Raw genomic sequence first — 16787 nt, 5'->3', positions numbered from 1 at the left:
CAGATGGCAGACCATGTGCCTGTCCCCTCTGCTGGTCACCCACTGCCTGCCTCAGGCCAGCATCCAGAGCACTGAACAGCTCTGGTTGTCCATGGAGGCAAAGCCCTCAGATAGGTAACAAGAGGAGAGATCTCTGGCTCCCAGGCAGTCAGTCAGTCAGTCAATTATCACCAACTTGCACAGCTGACAGGAGGCTCACTGGAGGAGAACAAAGGGAAGTGGGCAGGTGGTGTGTGGTACTGGAGGGCTAAGTGAATAGGGAATACTAAGTAGTTTCTGTTGTACTGTTTCTTACCAAACCTAGATCCCATCTTTTGATCCAGAGATACAGTTAATGCATGTAAGAGATTTCTTTTCCCAGTTGTTATCCTGGTACTGCAAGTTCCAGCTTCCTGATTGAGCTGTTCTCTGATAGGCAGAAGTGGGTGTGTGTTTCATTTTAGATCTCATGTCTATGATTACATATTTCTGAAAAGTAAAATGATGAACCTAGAAATACAGCAAGTGTTCCTGTGAGAGGCATGAATTCCATCAAATATTTAGCTTTTAAAAGATTCTTGGGCTCAGGTGATGAGAACCTGGTGTTGTCAATGCTGGATGGGCTTTCCCAGTGTAAGCCATGGCAAATGGCACTGGAGACCCTGAGCCATTCTGCCTGCTGCCAAAAGCTGCTCCAATAACTGGAAGTGAATAAATTCTTCCTAGAGGATGGTCATCCTTTGTAAAATCTTGATACCTCTGTGAGAACTGCTGCCTCCCATCTTTCACTGTCAGATCTCTGACTGTTCAACCCTCTGACCTGTCCCTTCCCAGCAGGGTGTTTCTGGTCAGGTCTTCACTGGCCTCATCGGTACCTGGTGATGATTCTCAAAGTTCTGCTTAGATTTGTTGAGATTCTGCTGTCTGTTTTTCCTTTTTTTGTTCACTCTCCAGTGGTGGTCTTGACATTGGCAGGAAAATGAGAAGCTGATTGCTTGTGCTGTTTTTTTCCCCAGGTAAGCTGTGCATCGAGCGCAGGCTGTCAGCTCTGCTGTCGGGGTTCTGTGCCTGATTCCGGTGGTGTTGTCCTTCACACACCTCACCCCAGCTGATTGCTTTATCCCCAACAGCCTGTGCTGTGGTGGGAAACCACTCTGGCAGTAGGACACCTGGAGAATGGACTGCTCACTGTTCTGGTTTTGGACGTTTTGGGAAGTTGTTCCACAGACTCAGATTCCTTTGTGGGGACGTGTGACTGCAGCAAGCACAAATATTTCCCTGTCCAAAGGCCTGGGTGAAGACATAGCTGACATAGCTGATGTGGAAAGGTCTCCCTCGTTGTCAGAGGGGGTGAAGGATAGAAGTCTGCTTCTTCCCAGCACTTTGAAGGACAAGACTGCTGCCTATCCCTCTTGCTTAAGAACAGGGTATTCCAGTGCTGTGTCCATTGCAGGCAATGGATGTGCTGAAACTGCTGGCTTCAGTTGATGTCCGAGTGTGTCATTCAGACATAAAGGCCAGTCTGTGTAATTTCCACTTCCCAGCTGAGAGCCAGGCATCTTCAAGCTCCCTGGCAACTAGAGGCTCTCCTCCACTCTCTCCTTTGTCCTTTCTCCTTGTGTTTATGCCTTGGAGTACTTGGAGAGGAGTGAGTTGGTGTTGTGAAGTAGTTCCCACCTCAACAGACTCGCTGAGTGAGGCAGAGGATGTGCGGCTGCTGGGAAGCTTGGAAATCTCATGGCTGCTGTGTGGTCTCCCTGTCTGCCTGCCTGGATGGGCAAACACCACAGGGAAAGGGGCTGTGCAGGAAACAGGAGGGCAAGAGAAAGGGTCACACACCTGTGTTCAAAAGAAGCCAAAATGAATCCGTTCCTCCCTTGGTCCCCCGGCTCAGTGGGATCAATGTGAAAGACTCGTGGCTGTTGAGCTCTCCTGTCAGCACGTTCCTACCTGGAGGAAGCACTAGCACTGTCCTGCTTTCAGCTGTTGGCTCAATAACCCCTTCCCTGGAGCCCCCCAAACTGAAAACACTAGCTTTGTGAATCAAAGGAGCACTTTACACACTATGGGAACTTTGAGAAGTTGACTTTGCATCACACAACAACCCAGGAACATCACGACTGTTAGGAATGCTGTTCTTTTTATTCCTTTCCTTGCTTCCTGGTTGTTTTATTGCACTACGTGTGTGCGTATATTAATATGTATTCCTAAGAGTGAATATATATTGATATTGATATGGTTTGTGTGTAACTGTACGTATTTAACTGTACTGTATCTCGTGAGTGTGAGGCAAAGAGCACTGCAGAGTCTGTGCTGTTCCTCCTCCACACCAGGCGAAGCTGACTTGCAGTCTGGCAGTACCAAGGTTTGTTTTTTATTTAAATGTTCTTTTAAGGACAGTCATTACAAAGCTCCATGCTTTTTAAGAGCTGAAGAACAGGCGTTAGGATCCCACACACTTGGAAACGCATTTTTAAAGAAGTGTTACTTGCTGCTTTTTGTTTGTTGGGTTTTTGGTTTGTTTTTTTTTTATATAAAGAAATCCCGTTCAGTTTTATGTTCAGCATTTCTTCCAAGGAGACTCTGTAGCCAAATGCGACTGCGGGTGCGAGTGGCTGGAGTTCTGGGTGAGGCTTTGGGTGCTGTGAGCGTGTGTGTGAGAGGGGAGCTGCCTGCCTTCCATCTGTCTGTGAGAGCATGAGTGTGACGTTCCAGAGTCGTGGCAGGGTTGTGGTAGAGCTGGGCAGAAAAGCATCTTTGAAAGCAACTCGAAACCTCAGGCTTAGTTTTTGGGGATCTAAAAATAATTTGCGCATGGTGGTTAAGTCCTCATTGCTTTTTTTTCCTCTCAAGATTGGCACGTTCAGTGTGATTCTTTACAAGAGTTTCAGGAGCAACTTCATGGGCTTTGGAGCTGGCACTGCGTTTGGCAACATGAGTGTTTCTGTTCACAGAGCAGAAGTGCCAATAAAGAAATTTAAAAATATTTCCAGTTGCCCCCATCAGGGAAGCTTAAGTGTAGCTTTCACAAATGCTTCAGTATTTGGCTCACAGTTTCCTGCTTCTGTGGCCATTTGTGCTTGTGCCTGGGAAAAAAAGGAGAAAAAAAAAAGACAAAAACAACCAACCCCCCCAGCCTGTTGTGGACAGCAATGCTGAGGAGACCCAGCCTGCTGCTGAAAGGCTTTGGCCAGCTGTGCAAAGGGCTACGCTGCAGCACGGAAGCACCAAGCCAGGACTGACTCTGCAATACCAAACCCTGCACCCCAGACCTCGGGCACAGCCCCCAGGGGCTCCTGCCCAGGAGAGGCCCAGCCCGGACCCACATCTGCTGCCCCAGTGAGCCGTGTGTGTGGCAAGCTCAGCACTTACCTTCCAGCTGTACTTCATTACTTGAATGTATCAAAATCGTCCACATTCAATGTATACAAGTATATATTGCTCCAAAAAAAATTAAAAATTGTGGTTTACAGACCTACAACTGATATATATGTATGTGTTTGTGTATATACATGCAAGGCTGTGTGTGTGTATGTGTGTGCATGGGTAGAGATACACACACAAACACAAACGTGTATATATATGTTTTTTTCTCTCAATACTTGAAACTTAGCCACTGTGCTTGAATTAAAAAAAAAAGAAAAAAGAAAAAAAAAACCAACAAAAAACCAACAAAAAAATCCACACAAAATAACCCCAAAAGTAGGGGAGGAAAAAAAAAAAAAGAAAGGTGATTTATTTTGCCATCACTTTGGTGACTTTCTTTTTTATCTAACTGCATGTGCGTGAAACCAACTTTTTTGGTGAAAAATATTTATTGCTTTGTAGACAATAAGGTATGCAAAAAAAAGGAAAAAAAAAGAAAGAAAGCACCCCAAAAACCAACCCCCAACCATTGCTGAAGTTGCTAGTGTAGTCCACCTGCTATTGTCATGGCTTTGTTGCTGTTGCAGCGTTTGTGTCAGGCGTCTTTAATAGATTTCAGGAAACCTCAGTCCGATTACACGTACCTTCAGGTTTGTGAGAGCGTATGATGATGTTCTTTATAAGGTAATGCTTGATACTTTGTCAACATTTTTTATTTGTGTTTTGTGTGACTTTTTTTTTTTTTGGCTTTAAATTGTACAACACCGATTTAAGACAATAAAATTGATTTGAAATTGTTAGTGGCCTGTTTTCAGTCCTTTATGATCCCAGTTCACGTGGCATCTGAGCAAGGCCATTATAATGTGTGTGGTTATATCTGCCTCAACTTTTGGGTAAAAAAGGGCTGTTTTCTGCCCCCTTATCCCAGCAGATGAAGCTTGGGGCAAAAGAGCCACCTTTCCTGAATTCACATGAAGCCTGTGAATTTGGGAAAGTTGAAGCCAGTTGCCAGGTGGGAGCTGCAGTTCCTAGTTTCTCTGTCCATATTACTTGTCCTCTCCTCCTGCTGTGGTAAGGAACTGTCACAAGTTGATAGCAGACCCCTCCCCAGCCAGTTGGATGCTTAAATTCCATCCATATTTCAGTATTTGTAGGATTATACTGTCAGAATCAGCAAGCTTGTTGCTGAACAAGAAAGGGACTTGAAGTGTGATATCATGATAACATTTGGGTATTTTTAATTAGGATTAAGTATTTTCCTGCTGTATTTGTATGCATTGCAGTTTTGTTTTTTGAACAGAGCAGGTACATGGCTTAGAATTCTCTTGCCCATGTAACTTTGCCAAAAGTCACTGAACATGGCAAAAGGGACAGTGAGGATGCTGAGAGTGTTGGTCCTGACTTCAGGTGCAGGACCAGGTCCTGGACTGGAATACTCTAGGAGGAAAAGCTAAGCCCTGCATCTGGGATGTGGGAGAGGTGCTGAATTAATTAGTCCAGTCCTTCCATTCTTGCAGAAATTTCAGCCACACAGCTGTAAACTTTCAGAAGCCAAATACCATAATTCCACCAAACATTTCCCAAAACTCCACTTGCTGAAATCTGTGTGTTTTTGCTGCCCATGAGCATCACTGGGGAAAGTCCTGCCCACCAGGCCCTGTGTGACGCAGCATCAGCCCACAGTTACTGCACAGTGTCATGGTTTTGTAAGAAAAAAATCTTGCTTCAAAATCATCATTTACCATGAGCTGGAATTGATTTTTTTGGGTTTTTTTCTTGCTCTGCCCTGTTTATAACCTCTGTTTCTGGCCCCTGCCTTTCCCACGCCAGGGAATTGCTCTGTGAGAACAGCCCTGCCTAGAAGCGCTGGGCTCTTGTTGATGCTGGCTCACACGCAGGGACAGTCAATCCTTTCTCCCTGCAGGGCTCCAGCACCATCAGTGCTGGGGACAACTCTGAGAAACTGCACTTCTGTGTGCTGAAAAAGTGGTGGCACAACCTGGGCAAGACCCCATGGCAGCCCTTGGAAAGCTGGTCAGACCTGAGTAATTACAAATGCTGCTGGGTTTTTTTCTGCTCAGCACACTTGGGTCTTTGTGTTTTGAGGATTTGTGGGGGCTTTTTTTTAACATTTATTCCCTTTTGTAGAAAACCCTTGTGTATGTTCCCTGCAGCATGGGACAGCAGTACATAATACATGTAAATGTTTCTGAGGCTGGGGGTAAGGGAGGGGGGTTTCTTTTGAACCTGCTCATCAAGAGTTTCAAAGGTGAAAACACTGTAGCCAAATGAAAGATGGACCACTGTGTGTCACATGGCTGTGTAGATAGAGAACTCTCTGCTGAATCCATTGGACTCTTTCACAGGCAGCAGAGCAGAGGGGGAAAGTGCTAGCTGGGAAAACTTCAACAACAGAAATATACACTCTCTTCTAAAAGCACTGAACCATGGGACCTGGACAGTTCAAAAGCACCAGTGGAAATTGCACAACTTTCTGGATGTTGACTGTGACGTCATGCTGCTGTTGATTCTAGGAGAACACAAACCCAAGCAATTCTTCCAGGGCATTTGGCTTTGTTCCCACATTTTATATTTAGTTGTTGGTAAGTACGTCAGCAAAAACACACTCATTCAACTCTGAAAGATCAGAGGTGACAGTGACATCAAGGAAGCAGAATCGGGTGGGTGGGTGTTGAACCAAGGCCATACAAAGATCAATTATTCCGCTTCCAGCTCTTTTAAAGCTTTATTTCATGAGGAGTTAACTCCTTCACAGCATGTTTGAGCTCTCTGGTGTTTAACTTGATGTTGGCTTCTTCTCAGTGGCCCCCTGTGCCTGGTCACCTCACACTCCAGGAGGGGAAGGGTTCTGTGCACGCAGACAATACCTTGGCATAGCTCTGCAGGGCAGGACCTCATGCTCTCCAGAGAAATGCTAGCAGTTGGATTTATTTAGATTTATTTCCATAAATGTAGCACTAAGCATGGGTGCCATTCCCTGGGTGAGGAACGGCACGTAGTGCAGAGATGTAAACTTCCCTGGGACATTTCTTTCTAAAAACAGCCTTTTTAGGGACAATAGAGTCAGAACCACCCCCTCTCCTGGGAGATGAAACCTGGCAAGGGATTTGAATGCTTTTACAAAACATGTTAAATAGTGTATTTCTAAGAAGGGGGTGAAGCATATGTCAAACACAAGTTTTCTCTGCCCATGGACAGAGGGTAACCAAGTTCCCAAATGTGCACAATTTTTCTTCATGTTTCCAGCTAATGCCCACTATACAGCTGCTGGGGAGGAGCAGAATAAGGTGCTCTTTGAGTTCAGCATGTCACCAGTTCCCAACATGGATGTAAATGGCTTTTGACTACAATATTTGGTATCTCCTGAACTTCTAGTGCTGTGCAGCAAAGCCCTTAAACTCAACATCAGTTTAGCAGTTTTTTCCTTCCCTTTAACAGAAAAAAATGGGAAGGAAGCATCTTCCATAACACCAGGTTTCCTTGGAGCCTTTTTTATTGATTTAAAAGAAATTTTATTTCTCTATGAATTGAAAGCAAATCCTCTTGAAACAAACACCTCCATTTTCAAAGCAGGCATTGGGGAAGAAGATGAGAAAGTTGCTTGTGTGACATTGCCACAGCAGAGCAGAACAGGCTGCTCAGGGAGGGGACAGTCCGCTGCAGTGGGGCCATGGGCTCTGCTCTGCCAGCCGGAGGGGACAGCCCGCAGTGTCCCCGGGCTGGGAGGAGTGGCAGAAGTGCCTGCCTGGCAGGGGACCCTGTGTGGCCAGGGCTGTGGCTGTCCCCAGGACACGGGACACGGGGAGGTGGCGGTGCGCGTTGCCAGAGCCCCATCTGCAGGCGGCTCCCCGCGCAGTGTGGGGCCAGGAGCGGCGCTGACGGAGCTGGGAGAATGAAACGAAGTGCCTCAAACAGCATGGAGAGCCCGTTCTGCAGCCATTCTCCTGCCTGCTCGACAGAGGCCAGGTGTCTGCGAGACCCCAGGGGGTTGGCACCTGGAGAGCTCTGACGATGCTGATTTCAGTGCTGAGCGAACTCGGGACCTCCTGAGGCTCCGACCTCTGGCGAGTCACTTCGATTTCCCCTATAGCAAGATAAAATAGATAAATTATACATGGGTGTTTCAAGATAAAATAGGTAAGTTTAAAAAAGGAAGAGGTAGTGCATGCTGTGAGAGGTTAAGAGCACAGCTTGTGCTGCCTGTTTTGAAGCTTCTTGGCTGCTCTTAGAAGGGGTAAGGAGCTGGGATACCAAAGCTTTTTCCTCATGGGATATCCATGCAAGTCTTTCTCCTATTCCATCACTGTTTTCCAAATTGACTGGTGCCTTCTTCCCCCTCTTACATTTACTGAAATGAGCCAAACTCAGAAATCAGGGCGGGGAAAGAGGAGGAAGGGATGTGGCGGACAGACAATTGCATAGGATCCACTTCCTAAGGAAATGAGGCAAAAAGAGATTCAGACACCCTGATTGCAGTGATAGAGAAATTTGTATTCCTGTTTCCCTTGGCAGCAGCACTGCACTGTGACAGGCCATCTTTTATCACTTCTCTAAGCAAAGTGCAGCTGGGACCCTGTGATAAATCTTCCCTTTGCTCCATCCCGCTCCTGAAATAACTCAGAAGTGTCAGTTCAGAAAAGGACGTACTGCATTTCTTCCTCTTATTAGCTGAAATAACAGGCCTGTGATAATCTGGCCTGCTTGGAAGTGTCAACCTTTCCATGCTCCGTCTGAATGGATAAATGGAAATACAATAATCTCACAATGTGCTAGGGAACCCATAGGTATCTCCATCCTACAGAGCACTGGAGCAAAAAGCTATTCCAGGTGCATTTGGCTTTTTGGGAGGGACATGCTGTGGCCTGGTAAGGGCTTCTGTTGAGCTCAGCTTCCCCACGAAGTGCAGATAAATCTTGGTGCAGAAAACATGAGCAGAAGGATTGCTTGAGGGAGCTGCCTGGAGGAAAACCTGAGGGGAAGTGGAGCCAGAGGTGCCCATGCTTGACACCGACACCAGAGAAGGTGTGTGGAAAGGGGCATCGATGTGACATCGCTCTGGGAAGGGAACCGAGAGCTGTTACTGCAGACCTGTGTGCCTTGAGAGCCTTTGTTCCCGCCTCGCCGGGACTGCAGCGCTGTCAGCGCCCGTTTCCCCATGGATAAGGAAAAATGGGCTGCCGTGCTTACACAGCCACCACGTACAGCCGGAATGTCAGTTTGCCTTTTCCCCTGCTTTTTGTTCACTTAACAATATGACAATTTTGGGTTGTGCTGGAACCCGTGTGCGGGAGGTGGGCCTGAGCAGGGCAATACCCAGACCCTGGTCACTGCCAACACTGCAGCACGGCGGGCTCTCAGGCTGAGACCCCCGGAGCCGAGCTGGCTTTACACGCCATTCCCTTTCCCACTGAGAGGGAGCTCCTGGAAGGGCTCGGTTCGCTGTGCGGACGGCTCCTCCCTCAGCCCGCCCCGCTGCCCTCACGGCGCCCGCTGCCTCCGCCCTCCCCGCCGTGTCCCCGCCCGGCCGCCGTACCGCGCACGTGCACGCCCCGCGCGGCGCTGTCGCTGCGCAGCGCCCGCGTAAGTGGCGGCGGCGGCGGGCGCGGGGCTGAGGGCGGCGGGCGCGGTCTCTCTCGCCCGGCGGCCCCGGGGGCCATGCTGCGGTGGGCGCTCCGCGGTTTGAGCTGCGGCTTCTCCGTCCCGGCGAGAGCGCGGCGTGCGCCGGGCCGTGGCGGCGGCAGCGCAGCGTGGGTACTGCCGGGCCCTGCCCTGACTCGCTCTGGGGACGGGTCAGGGCGGGCGGGGCCGTCGCCTTCCCAGCTGGCCCGCCGGGTGTCCGGGCAGCGCAGGCCCTGCCTGCCTCCTCCAGGGAATGGTGGCACGGCCTAGGGGGGAACAGGGGTGCTCGCCCTTCCTGCCTCAGACTTGTTCGTGTGCTGTCGCTTTCTGCCCGAGTTTCGTGCCGTTCACGCTCGTCCCATCTGCGGTTGTTTCCCCTGCAGGTTCTTACAATGGCTGAGGATTTGATAGCAGCGGTTGCCAGCCAGACAAAAAGACTCAACAGCAGCAGCGAGGTGGTTCAAAGGCTGGAAGAAAACGGGCATCAGAACAAAAAGTTGAAGAGCGATGCAGATGAAGAAGATGCAGAGGATCAGAACAAGAAGTTACCCAAAAGGAAGATTGTGCTGTTGATGGCATATTCAGGGAAAGGCTACCATGGCATGCAAGTATGTGGTTTGGCAAAGCAGCATCCCCAGGTCGTTTTTTGTTTTGGGAGTCTGTTAGGTTTAGTTAGAGTGCCTGAGTAGGGAAACACTTGAGCATTTGCAGTGTGAAAAACCATGGCAGGAACAGTGTGTGAATGGCTTCAAATGGTTTGGTAATAATTTTAAAAGGTCTGTGCTGCATCTCTGATGGTTGTAGGAACAGTGCTTTGTCATAGCACCAGATGTGCCTGTGCAGGGTGGTCTGAGGCACAGAGCTGGCTGCTCCATCTGCTGCTCCTCTCCACGTACTGCAAGCTCCATACACATGAAGAATACTTCAGAGGCTCCAGGGGATAACTGACAATCTTGCACACAGACAGGGAAGGGAGCCTTTCATGCTTACACAACAAAGAAGGTTTTTTCACCAGCGGTAAACATCATGCTTACAGGCACATCAGGTGAACTGAGCAAAATAACCCAGTCTAATTTCTGGAAGAAAAATTTGTAGAGGCTGGGTTTGGAGCAGCAGCTGTTGACTTGCAGGCACTGGGACAGGATTGGTGCTGTTTCATGCATTTGAAGGAATCACCAAGAACTTCCAGAAGTGTTGCATAGTGAAATTAGAAATGAGCCCTTATTTGTTGTAGCAGTAACAGCTAAATCAAAATGATATTTTATTAACACTCTGGTAAAATACAGTTAGGTTTGGTAGAGAATGCCTCTCTAGGCTGCAAAGGGAAGACTTTTAAAGAATTTCACAACAATGTTTGATTAACGGAATTTCCATCTTCACTTATCCCGTTATTCTTCTGTTTCTTATTTTTACTGCATATGGCCTCTTAGAGAAACGTGGGATCTTCACAGTTCAAGACAATAGAAGATGACCTAGTCTGTGCCCTTGTTCAGTCAGGATGCATCCCAGAGAACCACGGGGAGGACATGAAGAAGATGTCTTTCCAGCGCTGTGCTCGAACAGATAAGGTGGGTTGGGCAGGGCTGTGCTCTCCTGAACTCTGGGGTTTACACACCTCTGCTGCTGGGATGGACTGCTCAAGCATTGTCCACAGGGAGATCCAGCAGCAAGTGAATGTTCCCTGAAACTTCTCCTTTTGTCCTCTGTTAAATTAAAGTACAAGCAAATAAACTTGTTATTCAGTTATTTCAATTCTGCAGGTGTTGTCCTGGAGCTTCCAAAATACATAGTTACGTGAGGTTTTGTGGTTTTTTGGTTTTTACAGGGTGTGTCTGCAGCTGGACAGATTGTGTCACTGAAGGTCAGGCTAATAGATGACATCTTAGAAAAGATCAATAATCATCTTCCTTCTCACATCAGAATTCTGGGTAAGAACACTGAAATGGGCAGAAAAAATTCAAGAAAAGCTTTCTCCTGCAGAAGATCTCTATAATTTTACTTGTAAAGGGTTTAGTTTTAACATGCTTCTATTAGCTTGAAGTTGGGGTTCTTTTGAACAAACCTACTTTTTGTTTGTATTTTGCTTAAAAAATATTCTTGTTGGTAGGAGTGAGATCACAATCAGTCTGTAACCTCCTGTTTCAAAAACCTAATGTCACTTTTAAATCCAGGCCTGAAGAGAGTCACTGGGGGATTCAACTCCAAGAACAAATGTGATGCCAGAACCTACTCTTACATGCTGCCCACGTTTGCCTTTGCCCATAAGGACCATGAAGTGCAGGAGGAGCTTTATAGGCTGGACAGAGACACCCTTGAAAGGGTCAATCAGCTGCTGGCCTGCTACAAAGGGACACACAACTTCCACAACTTCACATCACAGAAGGGCCCCAGGGACCCCAGTGCCAAGAGGTACATCATGGAGATGTACTGTGGAGAGCCCTTTGTCAGGGAAAACATGGAATTTGCTGTGATCCAAGTGAAGGGTCAGAGTTTCATGATGCACCAGATCAGGAAGATGATTGGGCTGGTGATAGCAATTGTGAAAGGTTATGCTGCTGAGTCCATCATGGAGCGCAGCTGGGGAGAGGAGAAGGTTGATGTCCCCAAAGCCCCAGGACTTGGGCTGGTTTTGGAGAAAGTACACTTTGAAAAATACAACAGGCGTTTTGGGAATGATGGGCTGCATGAGCCACTGGAGTGGACAGAGGAGGAGGAGAAGATTGCTGTTTTCAAGGAGCAGTACATCTATCCTACCATTATCAACACAGAAAGGGAGGAGAAATCCATGGCAAACTGGCTAAAAACCCTCCCCATTCATGACTTCAACTCCTCTGCTGTTGAGGTGCAAACTAACAACAAAAATCCAAAGGTAATGACTGAAGCCATTATTTTACAAATGGAAGCTGTCAAGTTGAAACATCTCTTCCCTTTGTACCATTTTTGTTTTCCATGAAATGCTCTGGAAATGACAGTCATCTGGAATTTGAAATGTGTGTAATCTTTTCTGTCTTTGTGCACTTGATGATAGTGAAATGAACTGTACAGAGCATTGTTTTTGCAGGGTTTTACAGGGAGTAGTTGAGGAGGGAGGAAGGAAAGCTTTAAGCACAAGCAGTTTGAATAATCATAAACTGGCAACAGAAATTATGGACACATTGCCAGCCTTTGCTGTTGTGAAAGTATTTGAGAGTCTAGGTTTCAGGCTGACAATTTTGCTTTAAATACCTGCTGCCTTTTTGAATTCTCTGATTTTGGGCTAATTCTCATTTTGTTACAAGATAAGGTTCAGGATCAGGGAAATTTAGGACCAGCTCTTTTAAATTAATCTGCCATGAGCTCAACATAGGCCATCAGAAAAACTTCTGAGTAACTGGGATATCATGGAATTGTATTTGTCCCAACAGGAACTCCTGTGAGCTGAGAATACATTTGTGCCAACAGGAACTCCTGAGAGCTGTGACTTTTGTGCCAACAGGAACTCCTGAGAGCTGTGAAATACATTTTTGCCAAAAAGGAAATTTCAGTTAAAGGCTGGCAAGTCCTTGAAGGATGAATGATGGGCAGGGCTAAAACTTCTGTGTAGTGCAACTCAGAAGAAAATAATGGCCTTTTTTCATTTAACAGAATCCTTAAAATTAGCTTTATTTTGTGTAGCAAATGGAGAATGTTGGAGATGGAGACATGGAGAAAAATTATGTCTCTGCCATTTTATGCATGATATAAAACTTACAGCCTTGTTGAATAGCACAAGCAAGACACCATAAATTTCTCAGGGTTATTTTTGTACTTGTGGTAATTTTTTTCTGAATTCTGGATATGTGAGAGGGGTGTTTGTCACAGGACAAGCCACTTTGGTTTGTTTAAATGGGACCCAAAGAGACCATGTGGCTCAGAGTCCTTTTCCTGGTGGTGTTGGCAGTACCTGGTGCTGCCAGGTTCCCAATCCCTGACATATTCCTGGAAGGAGACAGGCTCTGCTCCCTGCAGATAGACCCAACCAAGTTTGGGTTTGGCATCACAGTTAGCACAAGCTGTCTGGGAAGGATAAATAAGGCATGATATGACAGACTCTGCTGAGATTTTGCAGGCTGTTTGCACTTCAGTGAGCTGTGCTTGCTGGTATGAAGTCAGCTGTGTGAGTGACTTGGAATTTGTTTTGTAGTAGGATATTAAATGGCCAGTGTTAAATTTGTGGGATTTGGTGTTTTCAACAGGTGGTGGTGAGGTGCAAAAAAGGGTAACCACAGACAGATATATACTATAGGTATATAGAACTATAGATATATAGTATGTTAGCTTCTCTTTATAAAAATACTTTGATATCAGTCATATCAGCTAAAGTACTTGCTTCAAAAAAATACATAAACCCCCCAAATTAACTGGAGAGTCCTGCACAGTATTGCCTTACTCCTGAAGGAGTGGCTCCCAGAGAACTCTGACTTCAGTCTCCTTTTAAGTTTCTAACATTTGTAGTTTTTCCTTAGTACTACTTTGTGTAACTGAACTGACTTCATTTTTAAACAAGCATTAGTGAGCCCTGGCTTATCTGCAATACAGGTTGGACATAAATTCTCTGCAGCAGACAAAATTCTCAAATCTGGCTTTAGACAATGTAACAAGCTTAGCTTTTGAGGGACTTGCAAAAAAAAGCACTCAATTTGTCTCATCTGCATTTATTTTAAATATCACCATTTCATGTTACTACCCCACTTTTAAGTTTCCCACATACTGCAGGTTGTAACTAAGGAGTTGTAAATGTTGTAAAAAGAAGACATTTCCTCTCTGATAGTTGTAATCCCAAGTATGCTTTTTGTTCCAACAAGCATCTTTAGCACCAGAGGTGTTTATTACAGTAGATGGGTCTAACCCATGGAGTTGAGGCCCAGGACTATTTTCTTACACTTGTGGAGAAGTTTGAAGTCAGTGTCTGTGGCTCAGGTCAGTGTGTGGGTGTGAATGCAGCACTGACAGAGCATTTTGTGTTTTGCTTTGCAGAAGAGCAGCGATCCCGAAGGCAGCGATGGTTGTGGTGATGATTCTGACTGAGCCAGCAGCCGGTGCACGTGGGACCCTTGCTGCTTGCAGTTCCCTTTGTCTACAAAAAAGTGGCCTTTCCAAATCCAAGAATCCACTGAAACAGGAGTTGGTGTGCTTGCAGAATGAGAACTGGATGCCCAGGAGAACCTGGGTGGGGAAGACAGTGCAGCAGAAAAACCAGAAGCTTTTTATACCACTGACTGATTCACCTGACTGATATACTTGAAAACAGTGTAGTGGGAAAGCAGCTTTCTAAAAATAATCTTGAAATGCAGGATATCTTAATTGCTATTTGAATAATGTTTTTTATTATGTTTACCTGGAAAATAGTATTTTAAATATGTATAATCTCTACGTAAAGATGGGGCAAATCATTTTAATATACTCTTTTTTACTATGAAGTTACGACTTCATGAGCTTTTGATTTTTTTAAAAAATAGTTTACCTTTACTTAAACTGAATCTCTAAGCTTTTATTTCTCATGTCATCCATAGTTTTCCTATGGAATAACATGCATGACCCTGAGATTAACTCAGTTACAGTGTGGTGCTAAAAATGCCAGGGTTGTGGATTCAATCCCTTTATGGGCCATTCACTCAAGAGTTGGACTTGATGATCCTTCCAACTCAGAATATTCTGTGATTTAGAAACTATGGATTAGGAACTCATTATCATGCTGACTGCTGTGAACTCTTTTGGTTTTGAAACAAATTTCTGTGTTTTCTAGAGCTTTGCAGGTCTAAAAGAAATCATTCCTTTTTCAGTGAGAGGGCTCCAGTTTGGGATGTGAACTGAGCCATATATTCCAAGATGAGACCTTTTCTGTGGGAATGCCATCCTCCCACCATTGCCCTGGTGCTTGGGCAGGTTAAAGGGTATAAATCCAGATGTAGTTGGGCCTTTGCTGGCTGAGGTGTAACCCTAAAATCCTCTTGAGCCATCTGCAGGATACAGAGTTAAATTGACTTGGCATTTGGGAAAGAAATGGTGCTGAATTCCCTGGGCTTTAATCAGGCCTGGGTTTGTGAACTCTTCAATCCCATCAAGCTCCTCAGAACAGGGAATGTCTGCAGTGATATGGGAGGCAGATGTCTGAGCATTGCCATCCTCTGGGAATCAATTTCAATTTTCTGTCTTTTCAGAAATTGCCTACTCTGGAGTTCATGCTCCTTTTTCCCATCAGTGGTTTAACATCTGATTCTTGTTTCCAACTCTGTGGAGGTGGCAGAAGAAATGACACCCTCCTGCCTTACTAACTGCAGAACACTACTGAAGGGTTGGAACAAGACTCCAGGAACTTGGATATTGGTACAAGTGCATTTCTCTTGCTGAGTCTCTGTGGAGACTTGCTGTTTATTATGGGACTTTGTGAAAATGAGGAGTTAACTCTTTGTTCCCACTTTAGTGGTGTTTTGGCAAAGCCTTTAATTTTATGGTTCTTTCTGGAATTATTATTTGGTTTTGCAGGGGTTTTTTTGGGTTGATGGGAACTTGGGGGGATTTTTTTGGGGCACAGCTGTCCTTTGAAGAAGGTTTCCTATGTTCATTTTGTCTGTGTTTTCTTTACAAAAGCTTTAAAAGCTTTTTATTTTATCATGAAGGCCTTGGTCGATTTTATGAAAGCAAGTGTGTAGAAGTGCTCTGGAGAGAGTTTTTGCCTGGATTTTCATTTACATCCCTTGCTGATCCACACTATTGACCTACTGTGCATAATCTTCCATCCAAATCTCCATTTCTCCATACCTTTCAATCTGAAAAAAAATTACCTTTATCTACTTATAATACAGGCCCCAAACCTGTGATGTGTACCACAGTTGAAATCAAAGAGATTTGGAGAGAGAAAAAGCCGTGAATAACAATAATAATAAAAAATACTTAAGGGTCGCGGCTCCCCCTCTGTGCGGGTGGGAGCGCCTGGATCCCCCCATGCTGGGAGGCGGATGGTATCGCCGTGAGGGGCGGGGCGGGGCCGCCTGGGGGCGGGGCCCGGAGCGGCCGTGAGGGGGCGCTGCGGGAGAGTGCGGCGGGCCCGGGGCGTGAGGGGAGCGCGGGGCTGGCTCGGGGGGTGCGGGCGGCTCAGGCGGTCCGGGAGCTCTGCAGGGTCTGCGGGATGTCGCAGGGGTGTACGGGGATAGTACGTGGCGTGCGGAGCGGGTCAGGCCGTGCGGAGGTGTACGGGGGTAGTACATGACGTGCGGAGCGGCTCAGGCTGTGCGGGGCCGGTGCAGGGCGTGCAGGATGTCACAGGGGTATATGGGGGTAGTCCATGGCGTGCGAGGCAGCTTGGGGTGTGCGGGATGTCACAGGGTGTACGGGGTAGTACATGGCGTGCGGAGCGGCTCGGGCTGTGCGGGGGTGGCGCCGGGCAGTGCAGGGACAGGGGACACTCGTCGCTGACGGGAGGTTGGTGCTGGTGCGAGGGAATATGGCACGCAGTGCTGTGAGGGGCCAGGGCACTGCTGAGCCCTGCTCTGTTCCGGGGCAGCGCCGATACCCCGCGTACCGGGCTGGAATGGCCTTCAGATCACGGACCATCCTGCCCCGCTAGTCTGGAACTGGCAGGGGTGACACCTGGCAGCTCCCTCCTGTCACAGCTGCTGTCACCTCCCGTGCGTGTGACAGCACCGGCCTCTCCCCCTGACTGCAGCCCGTGAGTCCCTGGGCTGAAGAAAGCCGAAAGCTTGGCCATCCTGCATCTTCTTCGAAGTACAAACATACCCAGTCCAGACTCAGAATGAGCTGCAGCAACTGCATGAATCTACTGG

At 46.9% G+C, this 16787-nt stretch overlaps 2 protein-coding genes across 6 annotated transcripts in view; both read left to right on the top strand.

Annotated features, from left to right (window-relative positions):
- The window catches only part of ULK1 (unc-51 like autophagy activating kinase 1), a 77724-nt gene extending 73579 nt beyond the window's left edge, over positions 1-4145 (top strand). For all 5 annotated transcript variants that reach the window (XM_059863808.1, XM_059863807.1, XM_059863806.1 and 2 more), the window contains one exon: positions 996-4145. In XM_059863808.1, the coding sequence (XP_059719791.1) occupies positions 996-1051 (56 nt within the window). In that variant the 3' untranslated portion in view covers positions 1052-4145. The remainder of the gene's footprint in view (positions 1-995) is intronic.
- A 4861-nt stretch (positions 4146-9006) lies between these two features.
- PUS1 (pseudouridine synthase 1) lies at positions 9007-15804 on the top strand. Its single transcript, XM_059863259.1, is given in 7 exon segments — positions 9007-9072; positions 9075-9113; positions 9369-9593; positions 10416-10553; positions 10811-10913; positions 11157-11854; positions 13981-15804. Coding segments are annotated over 7 exon segments (1305 nt in total). The 5' UTR covers positions 9007-9021; the 3' UTR covers positions 14032-15804.
- Positions 15805-16787: the final 983 nt, after the last annotated feature.

This window comes from Haemorhous mexicanus, chromosome 19 (assembly GCF_027477595.1).
Source record: "Haemorhous mexicanus isolate bHaeMex1 chromosome 19, bHaeMex1.pri, whole genome shotgun sequence".
Classification (NCBI taxonomy): domain Eukaryota; kingdom Metazoa; phylum Chordata; class Aves; order Passeriformes; family Fringillidae; genus Haemorhous; species Haemorhous mexicanus.
Note: the sequence above shows the minus strand (reverse complement) of the source record. Positions and strands in the feature narration are given on the sequence as shown.